Source organism: Rhinichthys klamathensis, unplaced genomic scaffold (assembly GCF_029890125.1).
Source record: "Rhinichthys klamathensis goyatoka isolate OS25496 unplaced genomic scaffold, OSU_Roscu_1.1 h1tg000007l_1, whole genome shotgun sequence".
In the NCBI taxonomy this organism is placed as follows: Eukaryota; Metazoa; Chordata; class Actinopteri; order Cypriniformes; family Leuciscidae; genus Rhinichthys; species Rhinichthys klamathensis.
The window spans coordinates 1,195,684-1,215,805 of record NW_026606560.1 but is presented as its reverse complement, the minus strand read 5'-3'; the positions used below and the strand labels follow the sequence as shown (position 1 = coordinate 1,215,805).

The following is a 20,122-nucleotide window of genomic DNA, read 5'->3' as shown; positions in this document are numbered from 1 at the left end:
CAATTATCATCAATTCGATGGCCTACACACATCGACTCAGACTGCACAGGTGGCACATGTGCACTGAATGTTGATACCAACAATGGATGGAAACAATCTGAGAGGTATAGGAGGAAGAGTATGTGTAAGAGGTGGTGGATGAGGAGGAAGAGGATGAGGACGAGAACGAGCAAGAGCAATACATGGGGAGGGTTTTTCCCTTTGCCTGGCAAGAGTCAACATTGCCTGTGATGTGGACAAAGTCCTCAGGCTGGACATGAAGACGTGATGCTAAGGCAGAATGAATCTCTCATTCTGATTCATGATGCTAAGGCAGAATGAATCACCCAACATGAGGACGTGATGCTAAGGCAGAATGAATCTCTTTTTTTTTTTAAGCATTGTAACAGAACGGAACAGCTAAAGCAGGGTTATTCAATTAGAATCCCAAGAGCTATGGTTGTTATATTTCCTTCCCAGAGGATTTGACTTTGTGTTTAATGTTGTGAGAAAAAGAGTGAAGGTTTCAAGAAATGCGTCTTAGCAATTGTGAAAAACTGTATTACTTACTAAATTAAGAGATTGCACCAAATTTAAATGAATAGTTCTCAACATGTTTCATATTTACTATAGCTAAAATAGTTGCAGCCTTAAAACTTGAAGAGAGTTTAAGGATTTACACATATTTAAAATAAAGATAAAAGACATTTACAATTGTATTACTATTACTACCATATACTGTAGGCTATAACCAATAAAAAACATCAACTAATCCCACAGAAAAATATGCAGAGATAGAGATTTTGAACAAAATATTTTCTTTATTCTGCAAGAGAACTGAATAATGTGGAGTTCCATTGAATATATACATGAGTTCACCTCATAACAATGGAGAGTCTACAACCAATACAAACTATTGAAACAGATACAAGAAAATGCTTTGTGGTGGAAATCATAACTGAATAATACTGATAAGTCTGAAGCAACAATGATATTCAAACACTGAGAGAGAGGATTTCTGACATCTATTTAGATAACAGTGTCTCATGTCCTTTTGTGCCATAACTTGTCTGAATAAGACATGAAACACTGGTTATAGAAGGATGTTTCAAGCGGAGCTGGAGCAACATGTTTATTTTCATTGGAGTATGTTACTTGGACATCGAGGGCCCATGGCTTATTGCTCAAGCTGAGTCTATAAAAGTCCAGAGATTAAGAACACTGCTGGTGTTTTAAGGAAATATTTCGTTTTATGCAGAATAAAGTGTATTTGTTCAATAAGATGATCCGAGCGTGACGAAAAGAAAACATTCGAGCTTAAAGGTATCGATGAGATGCATTTATACGTTACTGAGTCGGTACAGGTTGTGCAAACGGTACTGAACACGCTGTTGTCTATTGCTTCAGCTCCTCTGTCTCAGTTTTTGTAAACATCATTTTGCTTTTAGTCACTGCAACAAAGGGCTCCAAATGATGTCAGGTAAAAAAGCAGTCTTTTCTCATAAGCTATATTAAAATTTATATTTGACTACACCATAAACAGACAATTAACAGTTTTTGTTCCACATCTTTTTTTTTCTTTTTTTTTGTTTGTTTATTTATTCATTTTTTACACAAAACAACAGTCAAGAGTACCAAAAGAAGCATGCTGGGTTTTACGTATGTCAAAGTGGGAAGGAGAGTGTTTTTTTTTTTGCTTTTTCTTTTTTTGTGAAAACCTTTTTTTTTATATATATATAAGAAATGTGCTGGATATCATGGTGGGACAGCTGTGGTCAGAACACAAAAGACTCCCAATGAGAATCACAACATATTCAAACCTGACTGCAAATAAAACTTTGCAGAACTGCACATAGGGGCAATAGCCAGTGCTAGTTAACAGTCCGAAAAAAACAAACAAAACATAGCCAGCTTTTCTAGTCATAACACCTGCTTTGTGTCGAGTCTAACTGAAAACTCAAGCAGTTACGAGTCAAATAAGGTTGTTTTGGTACATGTCTAAACCCTCTGAGCTTTTGAAGCACTGTTGCACTGTTGATTTTGTCAGCTTGTTCTAATGTGTGAGCTTCCCTCATTCCCACTTCAATACAAAAAAGCACTCTAGTAAATGTCTTTCATACGATTTCCCAATGCAATGCTTTGTGTCCCTGAAATCTTCCGGAAGGAAAAAGAAAAACAGAATATTTCTTGCTTTTTATAGTATAGGAACAAAAAAGCCAACAAACCCCACTGCTTTATGCCCTGAAGACAAAGACAATCACTTTTTTTCTCTTAAAAAACAAAAACATTTCTATGGTATAGGGTTGTCTGTTTTCTTTATATGAATTTTACAAAACAGAAAGAAAAAGAAACGGCTGGAGTCTGTGAATGTGTGACTATTCTGTAAATAAAAGAGGCATAGAAACACTTGATTTTGGTGACTTTAGAGGTGGTTTACATGACAAGGAAAAACTATGATGGCACACACACAAAAAAAGTATACCTTTTACAAATAGTGAGTGCAAAAATTTGCTTTAGGCCAGTCTGTTCACTTTGAGACTAAACAAATTTCAGTAAACAAATTGTCATCAGTTTTAAAATGGCAAAAAATGAACCCCAGCCAATCCACAGTGAACCCTTAAATATGTGGACAGTAATAAAAACATTGTTATTTTAGCAGACAAGCGAGGGCTAGCGATAGCAAACCAAAACCTAAGACACAAAATTAAGTTTTCATGGAAGCAAGGCAATTGAAATACAAGGAAGAAGATTATGCATCTCTTCAAAACTAGTACTACGCAAGAAAATAAAACAAACCAAACTTAAATCTTTGGTCTCAATGCCTGGGAAAACGCTAATAAAATAGCAAAAAAGGGGATCAAAACATTTTTTTGCAAACAGTTCTTCAAACAATGTCAGGTATGAACATGGCGTGAATTGTCTAACATAAAACAAGCTTGTGACCAGCCTAGTAAATAACTCTAATACTTTTAAATATGATGTGTACTATATTGGACTCCAATAATCATATTTGAGCTCTGTGAACATAAATAAACCCCTTTACTTTCAACAAAACACACAAGATGAGTTCCAGTCTTAAAGAGTAAATGTTCACACGTTTTATACTCAATCCATTCATGCCATAAAAGGGATTTCCTGTGTTTTAATAAATGTATCTATGTATTAAAGACATTCAATGGTGAGTGATGCAAGAGTTCAAGTAATAGACAGGGACCCCCTCAAGGGCCCAGCTTCAATCAAACAAACAAACAAACAAACAAAACATGAATCTGACCCTCAAAACATTTGGAGGATAGAATAAAATGAAGAAAATAAAGCTTATGCTATAGAACACACCAACCCAAAACTTTCCAAAGAAAAGATGGCAACACCAAAGCTGCAAAGACGTATTTGTAAACAGCCAAACCAAAATCAAGCAGCTGATCTGCCGAGGTTAGCGTGTTCAAGTCGTGCCACAGCAATGGTAGAGCAGACAAGACAAGAACACAGAGTCCTGCCAATAACCCCAAACCAACCCTTCACTTGCAAAAGCAAAAGGAAGGGCAACTAAATGAATAGCGGATGGGAAAAGCCTCCATCCGTTGCCCTGTCTGCATGTGGTTTTCATTAGGTTGTATGTTCAACTCAACAGCTGATCTGACTGAATGCTCTTTCTATTTGAGCCCATCACCATCAAATTCACCCACTAACCATCCACCAGTAGACTTCACCATGAAGTTTTCCTTCACAAATAACACAGTGAACAACACAGTGAACACTTGATAAACGAATAACAACCTGGTCTCATGAGAAAATATAACCATTTCTTGCTTTAGCGATTTCATGTGAATTTGTACCATTCACGTGGAAAAAGTAACCAACCATAAATTGGCCGTAAGCAGATTTTTACCAAAATAAGACTGTACAAATTCGCTGCAATGCATCAAAACATAAAATAGTTATGAAAAGCCATGAGTGTTTTGACAAATTATGTCATTTAGTTGAATTCAGTTTTCACTATATACTGCGTTTTGTTTTATTTTTATTGAGAGGCGAGTTGGGTAGTAGCAGTGGTGGGTGAGGGCGAATCCCACTGGCTGTCTGTGCTGGTCAATGGCCTGTAAAACTGTAACAGTCTGCTTGTAGCGCTTGCAACACATGACCAAACTGTAAAAAGTGGGGAAACTGTGAGAGCAAAAGAAAATGTGAATTGAAACTCTCAACTGGACATATGCATGCCAGAACAGAAGACCAAAAAGTAACAGGAATTGACATAACTGACGTACCGACAGGGAATATTGTGCATATAGCTGTGAATATATTTTCATAAAGGTTTTATTGTGCGACATTAAAACCAACAGGCAGCCAAACAATGAAAAGTGTACTTTCTCTTTTCTGATACAGAACGAGTCAACCTGCTAAAAAAGAAAAGAAAAAGAGAAGCACTAGGCAATAAAGGGGATTTTTTTTCAAAGGAAATTCTTCAAAAGGTTCAAGTGATTATCGCTTTTTGATGCAACTGAGAGCAGTTTGTGTATCTCTCTGACAGACCACTTCTCTACCATCAAAAGCTGGATTGCACTTTTTTCAAGTTACGTACAAAAGCACATCTGATATACACTGCTCCCGCTTACTAAAGAACATTTTCTTGCACATATGTCTGAAAGTTACACAAATCCAATTGTTCCAGACCAGACATTAAGCATTAAGATGCCACATTAGTTAAAAACCACACATGAATAATTGTTATTTCAAATTTGGTGTACACACGTGCAGCGGTCATATTTCTATATAAGTGCTTTATGTCGACTGTGTCTGTGCATGCGATTTTGGTTCGTAAAAAAACAAAAACAAAACACAGAGCTTCCATTCACAGGACACAGATGCAATCTATTTTGTGTAGTTTGCAAACAATGTGTATTGTGTATCTTTCCACTTAATTAATATAAGCCAAATTTACTCCCCATGCCAACTTTGGTCTCTGTACTGAACTGTAACAATCTTAACTGCTTAGAAAGGACACAATTTTAATCCAGTCAAACAGAAAACGAGGACAAAAAATAAACACCTCTAAGGTTAGTTTTAAAACAAGCTTTTCTTTTTAAGACTACAACACTTTTTCACTTGTGCCCTCCCAAACCATCCCACAATCCCTCATTCAGCAGCAGTCACTGTGAGGACACTCTGGAAAGTGTCAGTCGTCTGTTTGCTACATAGTTTTTGCCTTTTTTAAAAGTAGAGCGAAAGAGAGAGAGAGATGAAGAAATTTAAACAAACTAAATATTTTTCCTGCCTTACATTTAGTTAAGTAGTATGCAAACCAATACAATACAGAAGGAACAAGAAGACAAAAAAACAAAACACTGAATGAAAAACGGAAGGATGTGAGAAAATAAAGGCAGGAAGAAAAAAAAAAGAAGCTTAAGCTAAAAGCTAAAATGGAGCATGTAAAAAAAGTCCCAGCTGGAGTTTAGGTAGCAGCGCAGGTCACCTGAAACTCGCCTCCTCTGCTTCCTTCTGCTTTTTTTTCACATTCACAAACATTTAAAACTTCCTTGTGCAAATCAAGCAGTCTTTAGAAAGAATGCCCTCCAAATTGTTCTTGTAAAAATATATAACTCCAAGGTGGCTGACGTGTGTGTTGCAGCAAGTGTTTCTTTCTTTTTTGTTAGTATGTTTTTTTTTTGTTCAGAACACCCTCCCATGAGTCTAGAGTTGTTGTTTTTTTGGGTGGGGGGGGGGGCAAGTCTTCATCTCCGGGGGCCTGAGGACATCTGTGCATACACTGGGTACGCCAGCCGCACGTTGAGCGAGTCGTTGTGCTGGACCAGTGAGGTCTGGTGGTAATGCAGGACCAAGTCTTTCAGAGTGCTGTACAAGTTGTAGGGCTCTGCGAAACCGTATCCGCGGGGTGTGCTGTAGATGACGCAGTGCTTCACCTCGCCTTCCACACTACAGACAGAAACATGAGAGATCTCATCATCAAGGTGATTCTGAACCAGAATCTGACCTCAGACAAAGAAAAAAAGCAATCCGTTTTCTCAATGACAAGCAAAGTTAATAAAGCGCTAAAGGTGACTGATTCAGTCTTGCAGAACAATCAAATGGGATCAATACATTGATGTGTTGTGTATTGCCTAACTGGGAAAAGGTACAGCCTTAAATGTTAAGACAGACTGAGAAAAATAGATCTAACTTAATTTATGCTAACTTTTTATTGTGGAGATGAGATGGGAAGTTATTGGGGACCAGAAACAGGAGACCAGATTTGAACCTGTATCTCTCACATGCTAGGTCAGTACTATAACAACAAATAGCCCAAAAGAATAGGCTGAACAGATTTGTATACCTCTATGGTGACAGGTAGGTGGAGGCACAAAAAAAACAACAAAAAAAACAACAACATTTTATAGACTGAAACGGCCCTAATAAAATGTTAAAAGTTTAACTCAAGTTTGTTGTATATTATATTGAACTAAAGCCTTATTTTCTTCTAAAACTATATACCATTTTAGTGAGTAAAATAAACTAAAACATGACAGAAAAGATTGACTTGAAAAATATCAATTCAAATAATAATGACAAAAAACAAATGTTTAAAAAAAAACATGACATGGAGGTAAGATCACATTTTGTAGATGCATGAATAAATCATGTTTCTCCTGTTTCATTGCAATAACTCTCCCTTCACTATGTCTACTTCATCTTAAGATACTCACACAACAGAGCAGGCGTAACAGCCCTTCTTGCTGCTCTCGCGGATGAGGAAGGCTCCGTCAGGTTTGCCGAACAGCAAGTCCTCCGCCTGCGTTCGGTTCAGGTCACCTACAAACCAGCTCTTCTCATCGTAATGTGGCAGATTCTCATCCTCCTCACTAACAAAGTAGGTGCTGTGATTATGAGATGAAATGTGTTAGATGCTGTGATGGAGCCAGATACTTACTAAACCTGTGATCTCAAATTTAAAGTAATACATGATGATTTAACTTACTCATCCGTGTTCTCATTTTTGATCCCCAGCCAATCGTTTATTCGTTTCTGTCGAACACCTTTATGATTGAGCCAACTGCATGGAAAAGCAGCAATGGAGTGTTAATACATGGAGGAAAACTGTTCACTCAAACATAACAATAATGGTGACAAAAGGAAGGTTTCTTACACAAGGTACTGATCTCTAATCTTTCTGAGCTGAATAAGATCTGGCTTTAAGCTGTTCATTTTCTTGTCCGTCTCCCTGTTGTCCATAGCCTGCGTTTTCAGGTCCTGTTCAAGCCGGGTCTTACTGTCGTGAATCTCGCCCAAACGGGATTTGAGCTTCTCGTAGTTCATCATGATCCTAAGAAAGAAACAAGAACAGTTTGTAAACCCATAGATCAAGGCTGCCAAACAGAGAGCTCTTAACTGTGGACTTTGCGTACCTCTCAATCTCTTTGTCGTTGCCCTCTCTGCGGAATCTCTCAATGTATTCTTTACTGTAGCGTTCCTGTGTGTGACATTGTTCTTCAAAAATTTTAATGGTCTCGTTGAAGGCCTCTATTGCAGTACGTTTCATCTGGATCTCCTGCAATCAAAAAAAAAAAAAAAATTCATAGTATGTGATGCGACCTCAAAAGGGCTGTGCCTCTTAATAGAGTTGGTTAATTGGTCAATGGGCTTCTGAAACAAACTAAATTGTGTCCATGTAGCGTGTAGTGCTGAAGCAAATGGGTTGGCTGTCTATCGATCATATAACGATGTTCTAAGAGGCGTACCTGTGAGGTTTTCGTGTGCTCCTCATAGAGTCTGTCATATTCTTTACTTTTCTCCTGATATTGATTGTGATATTCCTGGAGTTTCCTCCCCACTGCATCAATGTTGTCCTCTTTTACCAGCTGATCCTGAGAGAGTGAGAGTAAATGCATTGTTATTGATATGAATTGCTGAGAGGAGAAAAGTGAGGTGGGAAAAAAGGACTGCTCGCAGAAACATACTGTAGGTTTTGCTTACAAAGTGAACGCCATTTTTCAGGAATTTTCTTCCAGGAATCATTTATAAAAAATCTTGGAATCTGTAAGTGCCTCTCAAGGGCTTACATTTGTGGAACCCCCTAAATAATGAGCACCTGTGTGTCTGAGAAAGATACAGGGAGGGCAAGGGAGAAAGGGGGAAACAAATAAATGCCTGGATGGCCTTTCGACATTGTGGATGTGTGCAATTATTTAGGAGGTGCGCTGCTGTGGCAATAAACAAAGTAATATTTCATGCCAAAAGCATCTGCTGCCTCTGCAGTTTCACTCACAACAAGCAGCACAATTCATTCAGCAAACACGCTCTTTAAGGCCGGAGTGAGGGAGGGTGAGGTGGGAGGACAAAGAGGTAAAAGGAAAGGCAGGGAGGCTGTAAATATGATACCCCCATCCACAACCTAAACCCATTTACCTGCTGGAAGCGGGAGACCGGATACATGAGCTTAACGTCCAGTTTGGTGTTGTACTGGGCCAGTGACTCATGCCTGTAGTGACTGATGAGCTCCACCACTGAACCGAATGTGAGCGGGTCGGAGAAACCGTACTTCCCATCTCGGTGGTAGATCTTTATTAGCTTATTGTTTCCACCTTTCCTGCAGGGAAAAGGGGATTGCGTTGGACCACGGATCAATAAAGACAGAATGAGAGGTTTTGAAGAAGGTCTCGAAAATATTATAAAAAATGATATATACTCTTATATATAAATAAATATATAAGAGTTACCTTAGTGTTAGCGTGTAATCTCCCTGCATCTTGGTCGAGGCGTCCCGTACTAGGAAAGTACCATCGGGCATGTCTCTCAGTTTGTCATTCACCTCTTCCCTGCACATAAATGATGGAGAAAGAAAAGAGTGAGTGGTGCAAATACTCCACCACGCATCAAATCTTGCTCTTGGTAATTAGTAATTTGAGCTAAAATAAGTTCCTTGTACTTCACTCTTCGGAAAGTGATGACACACACACACACAAAAAAATTATCTTTGCCTGGCTGTATTTGGTCTGGCAGAGGGCAAAGGCACGGTCTGTGACCATGCTGTCTGGGAGAGAGCGAGACATCTTTGAACAGTTTAACTGTTGACCTCGTCCTGCACGCCCACATGTACACTGATGCCTCTAGCTCTTGTCTTGAAATCAGACAGTCCGCCGCTTTAAAAATGCCTCCAGACGACCAGCGGAGGAGCTGTCAGGCTTCAAAGACTTTCCTGCTTTTTTGCCCCCTTCTCTATTTTAGGCGGTCTGGGAGGAATGTCACACCACTCGACTTTCAGTTCTCCTCCCATTCTCCTGACAGCCAACAACCTAGTCATGCTGGAGCTCAGCTGACCCTGGCTCTCGGGAGGGGGTTTATTTAGCCTATTTTGGGCTGCTGAGGTAAGGAGCCTTTGACTAAGCAATGCTCCCACCTTTCTGGGGGAGGAGTCATCTCTAACCTCCTACACTGGGAGCTGTGGGAATCAGGTACATTTTTAGGCTGCACTGTATCAGCAAGTTCACGGTTAAGGGGAGGTGCCCTATTTTAGTAACATGTTTGGATTAGAGAAGCTTCCAATAATTTTAGCAATCAGATCAACATGAAATGACATTCACAAGCAATTTCACTTGTCATGTGACAAATGAAACAAGATCTTCAGCGCAAAAAGTATTACAATATGATTTCAATATATTAAAGTGTATGGAGATGCAGGGAGAAGATGAAGGACTAGGTTAGCGACCGTTCACCAATGACGTTGAATGCATGATCAGCAAGCAGTAGTGATGCCAGTGTAAAGTGGAGAACCTGGGATGTGTTTTTGCATTTAAAAACAGCTGGATGGAGGAGATACTTGGACAATGAACTAGATGTGCTGGGCAAAGCACAGTTATATTTGACACTATAATTCAACAAAATTATTGTTTTTTTTTTACCAAGTTATGTAGCCTTAATTTTGATAAACACCTATGATTAAGCAATTGTTTAGAAAAACATATCTTTAAAATAACATGCACAGATGAATTGTGCAAAATACGATAAGGAAGTAAAGAGTACATATTATAGTAAATGTTTATTTCATATTGGCCTTAAAGGAATAGTTCACCCAAAAATGAGAATTAGCCCATGATTTACTCACCCTCAAGTCATCCTAGGTGTATATGACATTCTTCTTTCAGACGAACACAATCTTCCAAGATTTATAATAGCAGTGAATGGCTGTTTCTGTTTTGAAGTCCATAAAAGTCCATCCATCCATCATAAAAGTGATCCACACGGCTCCGGTGGGTTAATAAAGGCCTTCTGAAGCGAAGCGATGAGTTTGTGTAAGAAAAATATTCATATTTAACACGTTACAAAGTAAAATTCTAGCTTCTGGCCATACGCAGTCTACTGACACAACTTGTGACGTCGGAAGTACCAAAGTGCGTCATAGCATAGCGTAAATATCAGCAGTACGTCACATTATTCGCATAAGTTGCGCTTTAGACTTAAATGGAATCCGTACGGTTAAAGTTTTAAACATGGATATTTTTCTTACACAAACGCATCGCTTCAGAAGGCCTTTATTACCCCCCTAGAGCTGTGTGGAGCACTTTTTTGATGGATGGATGCACTTTTATGGACTTCAAAACAGAAACTGCTATCCACTGCCATTATAAATCTTGGAAGAGCCAGGACATTTTTTAATAACTCCGATTGTATTAGTTTGAAAGAAGAATGTCATATATACCTAGGATGACTTGAGGGTGAGTAAATCATGGGCCAACTTTCATTTTTGGGTGAACTATCCCTTTAAACTAAAAAGAAGAAGAAAACAAAACCAAGACTAACATGATTAACATGGCTGAGAACCATTACTACGTACTCAACTGAAACATGTCCAGTAGTTCTAAATCTGATCTGCCAAGTCAAATCTTCCAACACACTACCACTGCACAGAGAATTATCAGTAAGGAACATTTTACAGGATAAAACAAAAAACAAACCAAAAACGTGTATAGCTGTGCAGTATAACATGATTTTGATGCACACATTATTCAATGTGTCATAATGGCTGTCCATATTTGAAATTTAATTGAAAAAAAAAAATGGAAATCTACTTTATTTGATGCCTTAGAGTGACTAGGCCTAGTTAGTCTTTGATTCTTAAACTAGTAAAGCACTGAGGACAGAGCTAAAAGCAGCTCAAGTTTATCTGGGAAGGGACTGTGTGAGTCAAAGGATAGCAAGGCTTCAAAGATCTGTGAGCATCTCAGCAGAATTTCTACTCTCCCAACATCAAACGAGTCTAAAGCTGGTCACTAAGCAGCAGACTAATCTGCAAAAACCTGAGTTTTATGGATTGTTTTGGAAACTGGCCAGACATTTTGGAGATTTGGGCTCTTCTATCCCTCGCCTTAAGGAATGGCAACTAAACCACTGCACTCTGCATCTCTCCCCCATTTCATTGCCTTTTTGATTTTGTACAGCTGCAGCAAAGCGTACATGCCACCAGGATAAGTGAGCCAAAAGAAGGAGAGATCAAAATAAGTTCACCAGCTCACATAAAAGAAAGAACAGAAAAAAGTTTGCAGAGCAGTGCACAGTGGCCTTGTTAGAGATCCGGCAGCAGAGCGCAGACTGCTGAATGAGCAACATGACATGCCAGAGCTACATGTGAGACTTCACCTCAGGCTACCAACAAGGAAGCCATCAGGTGGAGGGAATGGAAGACAAGAATCTGACATTTCCAGAGGAGCAAGAAACATCCTGAGAACCCAGAGAGATTTTCATCTGATCTGCATGCTGTCTCATGACTTCACAGGCCAACTATCACCTGACGTCCACACTGCCATACGTGTTAAACTATGAGCTAACCGACATGAGGAAAGATTTTCAGAGCAGAACAGACAGAAATGCAAACAAGTGAGAAATGATGTCTAGTATCAAGTGACTCGTACCTTGATATGTCTCCCCAGTACCATTCTGCTTCGTGCAATGAGCCGCTGGCAGCTTCTTTCACACCGTTGCCATTTACGGGTGTCATGGGTTTTGTAGGCTTGGGAGGAAGAGCTGCAGAAGAAATGAGAGAGAGATTTATCTTAGAGGAAAATCTTTTGATGTCATAATCAATCCTTAAGATAAGAATTAGATCAAAAAAGTTGTGACCTAACAGATGAAAACCTAATCTCCTTAAAGATTAAAGTAAGTGGACGTCTGTGTTAAAGTATAGCTATACTTTGTTCATTTAGAGGGTTTAATACACAAGTACGATCCCCATTAATAAGTTTGTGCTGCCAAAAGAACCCAAATTTGAGCAAAAAGGTAAGAACACAATAATTCTAATCTTACTCTATCTAAAATACATAAAATACAGACTTTATGCCACTGAGTACACACAAAAAAACACTAGACTACTTCATTGAACCATTCTCAATTTTCCCATAGAATGCCTTTAATTCTCATTGACGTCATCTGTAGTTAGACAAGTTTGTTTCGGAAAATGCAATGATTTCCACTGAAAATGCAAAAGATCAGTTTTCACGGAAAATGCAACAACAACATATTCCATTAGGCCCATGCGAAAGTATAAACAAAAAACAAATGACCTTCTTAGCCAGTGGTGCTTTTGTACTACTCGCTGAATCTATAATGAACAGGTTCCTCTCCTTTGAGTGAAATGCTTCTTTGTTGACTGCAAAAGCAAACAACAGCTGCCGCAACAGCACGCTGGAAAGCTAACGCTGATGTTGCTCTTGCTATCTTGTGGGTCAGGGGTCACCAGAATGTGCTGCTCAGCCACGCAGTGTATCACGATCCCCTCACTCTGAGAAATATTGCTGAGAGTATGTGCTGTGCTACATCTTCACAGAATACTTTCTCACATCTAATCTCCTGACGTGAATCTTTCAACCTTAGTAAGTCTAGTTTTGGCTCTAAGGTAAATAAAGAAAGCCAATAATGATGGTTAAATGACATGCAAATGAGGTTTTGCAAAAACTGGATGAATCTAAGGGTTTTCTTTGAGAACTAAAGCTGTTCTAAACAAGGTGCTTGCGTGTTTTTGTGCGCAAGTGCTTCAGTGAAACCTGCAAATGCTCAGCCAGGTGCAGCTGGCAAATACTTACTAGTTTGAGACAAAAAACTGAAGGCTGCAAGTCCGTCTAAAATGCACAAAGAAGCAGTGTTCAAGACCTGCACCTACCGCCAAGCCAAACTAACCTCCCCCTGACCTAGTTGAAACTCGCAACAGAGGCCTTGAAACAGCAACGCACAACTCTCTTCTCAATTCACAGGTTTATTCAGAAGGCTTTTAAGTGAAACCAAAGACATACTTTAAAAAATAGGTAGCGGACACTTTAAAATACTAGTTGACTGTTTAAGGAAGTCATGGCTCATGAAGAATATTCCCATGATAAATTCAAGTATGGTCACATCATTATAACAGTCAGGTTTCTGTAAAAACAGTCACCCACCTGTCATTGGCCTGGCACAGACAAGGCTGCGTGAGAGCGGGTGTATATATATGCCAGGACAGGGGAGGGGTCTATTCCATTAAGCAAAGGGGAAAGGCACGGAGCAAGAGAGCCTACGGATGTCATAAAAGCCAGAGCAGATTCTATAATTCCCTGGGCCCATCTAGCTGAGGAAACTTCTATCTGGCACGTGAATGAAAAGAGGTAAGACTTAAGTCCAATACACCGGAGGTGAGTCACAGATATAAAAGCCCACAGGAACATGCAACATGCACTACAGCAAATTAATGAATCACTGCTGCTGGCACATTGTGGAATGACCCACTGCTCTGCACACAATTGGCCCCTTTAAAAAGAAAAATGATGATAAAATAAATGAATAATAAAATCGTTTAAGATCAGAGAGAGTGAAAGACACTCATGTTGGCACATTTCGGTATGTCACATTTAAGATTCATTACTTCCCAACATTTGCAGAGTGAAGTTCTTTATATTTTTTTTTTCCAAAGTTTCGGTCGACGGGGAGAGGGGTGTTTGTATGGTTTTCTTTGAGGGCTTCATTAATTAAAAGCAGTGGCGGTTTTTGGAGTGAGAGAGCATAAGCGTAGTCAGAGTTAAAGTAGACACTGTTACAACTCCTCCCTCCATTGGCCCACAGGAAACACCTTAGTCTGGTGGGGTGAGCAGCTTTAACCAGTCAAAGCAAAGCCAGCTCAACGGACACATCCCCACCCAAACTCCGCTCCTGCAGGTGTGCACACAAACACACCATTCCTACATTTCAGTTGGTCTGCGAAGAGATCGGCCAAATGCCTTGATAGAAAAAGTGAGAAAGAAGAACTTTTGGAAGCTAAAAAAACATGGCGTCACAAAATCTCACCATCTGGTAGGGGATCGTTTGTGCAGCATAGCATCTTATAAACAGTCATTTGACAATGTATAACCTTCTGTTCCCTCTACACCAACACAATAATCACCATATTAATATTACATTTGCAAATACCCGCGTGGCTCTCCTTCTCCACTCTCTAATGTAACTTAGAGAAACAATAAACCGAGATTCAATATCTCACTATTCAAGACTAACGTGTGAGCTGAAAACACCAGCGCACAAACATTTTTCTATGAATATGTCTGAAGCGAATATTTCTGCCTTATATATTTAATTTCGTCACAAAGCTCCTTTCAGGGCTACAGTAACAGCCTGCGACCAGAACGGGAAATGACCCCTCTATTTCTTGTTCACTTTCCGCAGCAGCCAAAAGGCAGGTGCGTAAGCCCATCTGAAACCTCAAATTCATGCCTACCAGTTTTCTCACTGTCAGCTCTTTCTGCAAGTGTGTGACCATCTTTGTACTACACACACACAAACACAGATCTTTGTGAGCTACTGTTGGGGTGTGAGCATGGAAAAAAAACATGGGAAATGGAATGAAAGAAAGCAAGAAAAAGACAGATGTGGCTAGGTGATCTCATTATGGCAGCCACCTCATGTGTGTTAGTGTCAGAGATATCATAGCTGGGGGGCACACAATGGAAAGCCCACATAATCGCAGCTTGCAGTCGTTTTTAAAGCTACCATTCACCGATCCAAACAAGTTACGATCATGATTTACGGCAAAACTGAACAAAGGGGTCAATTTAAATGACAAAGGCAAAAGTATTTCTTTCAAATTTATATAAGATTAAACTAGCCCATCATGCTTCACAATGAATGCAAAACAAACTTGGTTACATTTTTTTTATCATTTTATTTTCTAAACTTGTAATGAAAGATGAAAATGCAAATGTGAGAAAAAGAATGTGACCAGGACGTAGGATGGAAAGGATGAGAAAGAACGAGGGGGAGTGAGTGGCAATGCAACGCTGCGCAAGTCTGAACAAAGAAAACTATACATCCATAGGTGAAACCTATGGCAATCGACGACGAGCAGTCCATTGTTTAGGAAACAAACATAAATGGCAACGTGCAGCTCAAAACATCATCTCAGGGGGTCATTGTACTGCAGTTGTGTTTTTTGCACAGCAACAAAAAGACACGTTCAAACTTCTGGTTCTACAGGTGACATCTGATGGAGCAACAGTACTTTGAAAGAGAACACAAACATAGATTGACACCACCACACACATATAAACAGTTTAGTTTAGGATTTGTATGTACAAATTAGGGGGTACATTAGCATGATAAAAGACGTGTGGCAGAAAGTGATGACAGTGCCACTGAAGAGAGCAGCAGGCGTGGGCTGCCACGTCCCGATCCAAGGGGGAATGAATTAAAAGTGTCACCAAGCACATGGGTGGTTTAAATAGTCCGTCGGGTACGCTCTGTGCACATATTATCATGATCCGCTAATTCTGTTCATTCCTAATGAATAACTAAAAAGACAATCCCTGCAGCTGAACTCTTACAACAACCGTATTAAGCCTCAAATCATTTTAACACAATAAAAAATAATAATAATTACAAAACAAGAAAATGGAGTACAGCTATCAAGGATGACACGTTATGGAAAAAGGACAATTCTTATGTTAATTCATGTTGACAAAAGCACGTTTCCATTCATACAAGATCCAGGACACTTCCCACACAATAGAACAAACACTAATTGTCATTGTGCTCCCCTGACAGTCTGTTCAGAGCATGAACAGACAGAAAAAAAAGACGAAAGCAAAGACAGTGAGTGTGAAAAAGGAGAAGAAAAGAAGAATGGTGTCTCCCTTACCGTCCTCCTCGGGATCCTTTTTGAGCTGCATGTATACAGCCTGCACTCAGCTGTCTGTGACACAAGTCCTCTTATTCTCTCTCTCCCTCTCCCTCTCTCCCACTCGCTCTCTCTCCACCCTCGCACTGCCTTTCAGACTAAAGCCAGAGGGAAAATCCCTGCTCCTAAATTCAGATGCTGCTGGCTTAACAAACCCTCTCAATGAAGAAATCGGCAGCAGCCAATGAGAAAGCAGGAGGGGAGGTGGACAGGACACAACCATATGAGATGGAGAAAGAGAGAGCGAAAGCTCTAGGGAATGATATAGGAGGGGGGAGGGGGGGGGGAGCACTCCTCCTAGAGAAAGACAAGGCAAAGACGCTAACACACGCTGAAACGAACACGAAACAGGACACATAGGCTACACTGAACCACTTCACGGCTGCATCGTTTCAAACATCAGATTAAAAGATTTTTTTTTAGTGCATATTATATGTGTGTGTATTTATATATATATATTCGACTAGCTATATATTATTTTTCATTATGACTACATAAACACATCTGCAGATAGAATTGTTTTCACATTCTGCTCCGCTCTAATCATACATATATATATATATATATACATATATATATATAAACACACACACATATATATATACATTATGTGCATGCATGTACAGAGAAAGAGAAATGCTGCTTTCTCACATTATGGTAAAGAAAACTCTGCTTTCTCAACAGATGTATTTGCTGTGCACTTTTATGAATGAACAAGCTCAAATAAATGCAGGACTGAACCAGCTGAAATGGCACAGAACAAAGAAAGAACCATGTATCAAGAGAGATACAGTGACATTTCCATCCCTTATGTCATACGAATGCCATTAAGGGATGTCAGAAGCTGACTTTCCCTTTGGTGTCGCTGCACTTTTGTTGTCCACCCAGAGCACACGGCTCCGGCAGCCTTTATTACACTCACACATCACTGGCCCTAAGAGACAGGGGCCAACTTTCCCCTGGGGGCAGCAAGGCACCTGTGCTCATTGGATACTGCAACGGAACAAAGCAGTTGCTTGCTCGTTTGCAGACGCACGCACATAACTGGGCTCTACCTCTGAGCCTTCCACATCTCAATTCAGCTGTAATAAATATTCTAATGAACATCTGCAGGGGAACCATGACCCGTTTCTTTCCTTTCCTTCTCACTCTTACAAATATATCCATCTTCTCCCGGGCCATGCGGATTTCAGTGTCCCGCAGTGCCTCTGTAACGGCGTCTCAGAGATAAAGTGCCGCGAGTTGAGGAAGAAGCAGATGATAAGTCAATGAGGGGCTATTGACAGTACACGGGGACAAACGGACGGATAGAAATAAGGAGAGATCTGATAAACCTGTGTTCAGTGGCACAGAATGAAAGATAAGATTAATGTGTGGGTTGATCACACGGTGCTGTGCTCATTCATCCCCATGGCAGAGCAATCGAAGGGCTATTCAACCCAGAATCCTGCTTGCCAGATCTGTTCAGTCCACCACAGCTCATTTTCTATGAAATGAGGAGGTTAGAAACAGAGCGTTAGGCTTTGTTCCTTTGAACAACGCAGAGAATGTCGTAAAAGTAAAAAAAAAAAAAAAAAAGATCAATTCTGCTCACTGTTGGAATTAGGCTGCATTTGGATAGGTAAAGACAGCACCATCTTCACAATCAAACTACAAATGTTACACATGGACAAACTGTTAAGAAACAATCCACAAAATGTGTTTTGTGCTTTTAAATCTAACGCAGTCTGCCTTAAAACCATTCACAATGGTCTCACGGAAGTACAGCCTCATGCAAAACCTTCAAACCGTCTCTTTTCCCATTCCCATTTCACGCCTCCAAAAGTGTCATCCGTCTCTTTATTGCAGGAATTAACGACGTGAATTAACGACCCATTGTCAATTATGCCTGTGACTTCTGAATAGGATCCAGTTTCCAGTCTATGACATCATTGTTAATGGCAATAAAATGGTGTCAGCGCTTAACAAATGACACATGAATGGCACTGGATGTGAATAAGAAATGCAGAACACCATAACTAACATTCAGAAAGCGAGAAAAGTTGCTCCAAAAGACCCCTTAAAAAGCTTCCACAAGGACTCCGTATATAATTCTGTAACTTCACAGGTCTAAGTCCCTCTCTGCTACAATGGCTGGGGAAAAGAGCACAGAAAAAACCTGTATAACACCAATTAAGGTGACAAACAAATTCAGAGAATGCATTTCGATCTCTCCACATTTTGCATATCAATACAATTTATGGTGAGCCATGCAACACGTACAAATCTCCTGAGGAAAAACTAACAGCCTATAGCAGGACCTGTAACACAATCTCTCTAAAAACATCTCATTTAACCATTTACGTGCCTAAATTCTCTGCAGAACCAATATTACTGGATACAGAGAGGTTTACACAAGTTCTAGGGATAACAGTTAGTTAAACTAAAAGGAGAATCATATGCAAAATGACGACTATAGTCATCATTCACTACTTTCATTGTATGAAAAGAGATGCATAAAAAAGTCAATGGGGACTGAGGCTCATTCTGCCTAACTCCTTATTTTGTGTTCTACTTAAGAACAAAAAAAAAGTAAAAGATTTGGAACAAGTGTGAGAAAATGATCGAACTTTCGGATTCAGATGAAATGTTATTTTAAAATAAATGTATAGAGGGATGTACACTGTTGCACTGGGAGAAAGATTTAATATGGCCTCCTTGTCTGAATGAGAATTCGTTTATCGTGCATTTAAAACGCACACGCGTGTTAATGCAGACAGTGCATCTCAAATACGATTAAGACACAAACTGACAACCTGACAGGAAAACAACGGTTTTAAGATGGCGAAATTGTTCTTTGTGGAAGAACTAGTCGGGATTTTAAATGTCAGCCATACATGACTCATTGTACATAACATTAAAATAAAATACAAAAATGAAGAGGTGCAAGCTCCATTTGTCTAAGCGCAGATAGATGAGTGCAATGCCAGATAATGAGACTGTAAATGTTAAATACGCTAAACTAACAACATTCATTTATGGCACAGAAAAGGAGATAAGCAGAATGACATCCCAGTCACCATTCATTTTCGCTGTATGGTAAAAAAGATACAATGAAAGTAAATGGTGACTGAGGCTGTCAGTACCAAACATTTCCTTTTGTGCTTCGTGGAGGAAAAAGTCATATAGGTTTGTAACAATTTCAGAGTGAGGAAATAAGATTTTACATTATTGGAGTGAACCAAGCGTGCTGTTAGTTTAATTACGTTATGCTATATCTGTACCTGGCGGCTGGTCCATTTCAATGTAAAATATTAATTCAGTGGAATAGGGCATCATCACGTCCCTCCAGTCGTCATCTTCTTTCTCCGTAGTCCACACTGTATTGTACATGTTCTGAGTCCTCTGGTGATCGACTAGGTTCTCATAAAATCAAATTTTCAACACGAATGAAGGAAACATATAAAAAGCTCTTCTGACTGAACGGAGAGCTCAACTTTAACAGTCTGAATGCCTGCTTCAGAGTAACTGCGTGTCATGAAAGCTGTCAAAGCACCAGGCTTCACTCATCCAATATCACTTGATATAGCATTTTTTATAAAAGATCTCTTTACAGTCCGACAGAACAGAAAGTAGATACCAGCTCTACAATCCACTCCGTCCTACCATGACGAAACGGTAGTCTTCTTTTCAATCAGCTCACCAGGTCTACCGGCCCTTTCACTTCATGAGGAATAGTCCATTCGGTGCACACGCAGCATGGGGGGAACCGGTTCCAACGGAAACGAGTGGAGCAAATTACTCTCCTCATGCTTACGTTTTAATGGGTAATTAATATAACAAATCATTAAAAAACACGAAAATAAGACCGAGTTTATAATTATTTCTTCTCATTTCGAAGTGTGTAACGGTGTCGTTTCATTCACAAGTGACATCATTTTTTGGAACCCCTTCTCCGGTACGAAATGGGCTCTCCTCAAAACGGATCAC

At 39.6% G+C, this 20,122-nt stretch overlaps 1 protein-coding gene across 2 annotated transcripts; it reads right to left on the bottom strand.

Moving 5' to 3' along the window:
* Nucleotides 1–5,689: 5,689 nt before the first annotated feature.
* On the bottom strand, nucleotides 5,690–19,840 carry LOC130091371 (phosphatidylinositol 3-kinase regulatory subunit gamma). 2 transcript variants are annotated; one of them, XM_056259215.1, is made up of 10 exons: nucleotides 19,417–19,840; nucleotides 11,877–11,988; nucleotides 8,688–8,786; nucleotides 8,377–8,557; nucleotides 7,710–7,835; nucleotides 7,377–7,519; nucleotides 7,118–7,294; nucleotides 6,950–7,024; nucleotides 6,678–6,848; nucleotides 5,690–5,910 (listed from the first exon to the last, which is right to left on the bottom strand). In XM_056259215.1, exons 1-10 carry the CDS (start codon nucleotides 19,523–19,525, stop codon nucleotides 5,709–5,711), a joined length of 1,395 nt encoding a protein of 464 aa, XP_056115190.1. In that variant the 5' UTR covers nucleotides 19,526–19,840; the 3' UTR covers nucleotides 5,690–5,708. The 2 variants fall into 2 exon arrangements, with proteins under 2 accessions (XP_056115190.1, XP_056115199.1); XM_056259224.1 differs by lacking the exon at nucleotides 19,417–19,840 and adding an exon at nucleotides 16,115–16,237.
* Nucleotides 19,841–20,122: the final 282 nt, after the last annotated feature.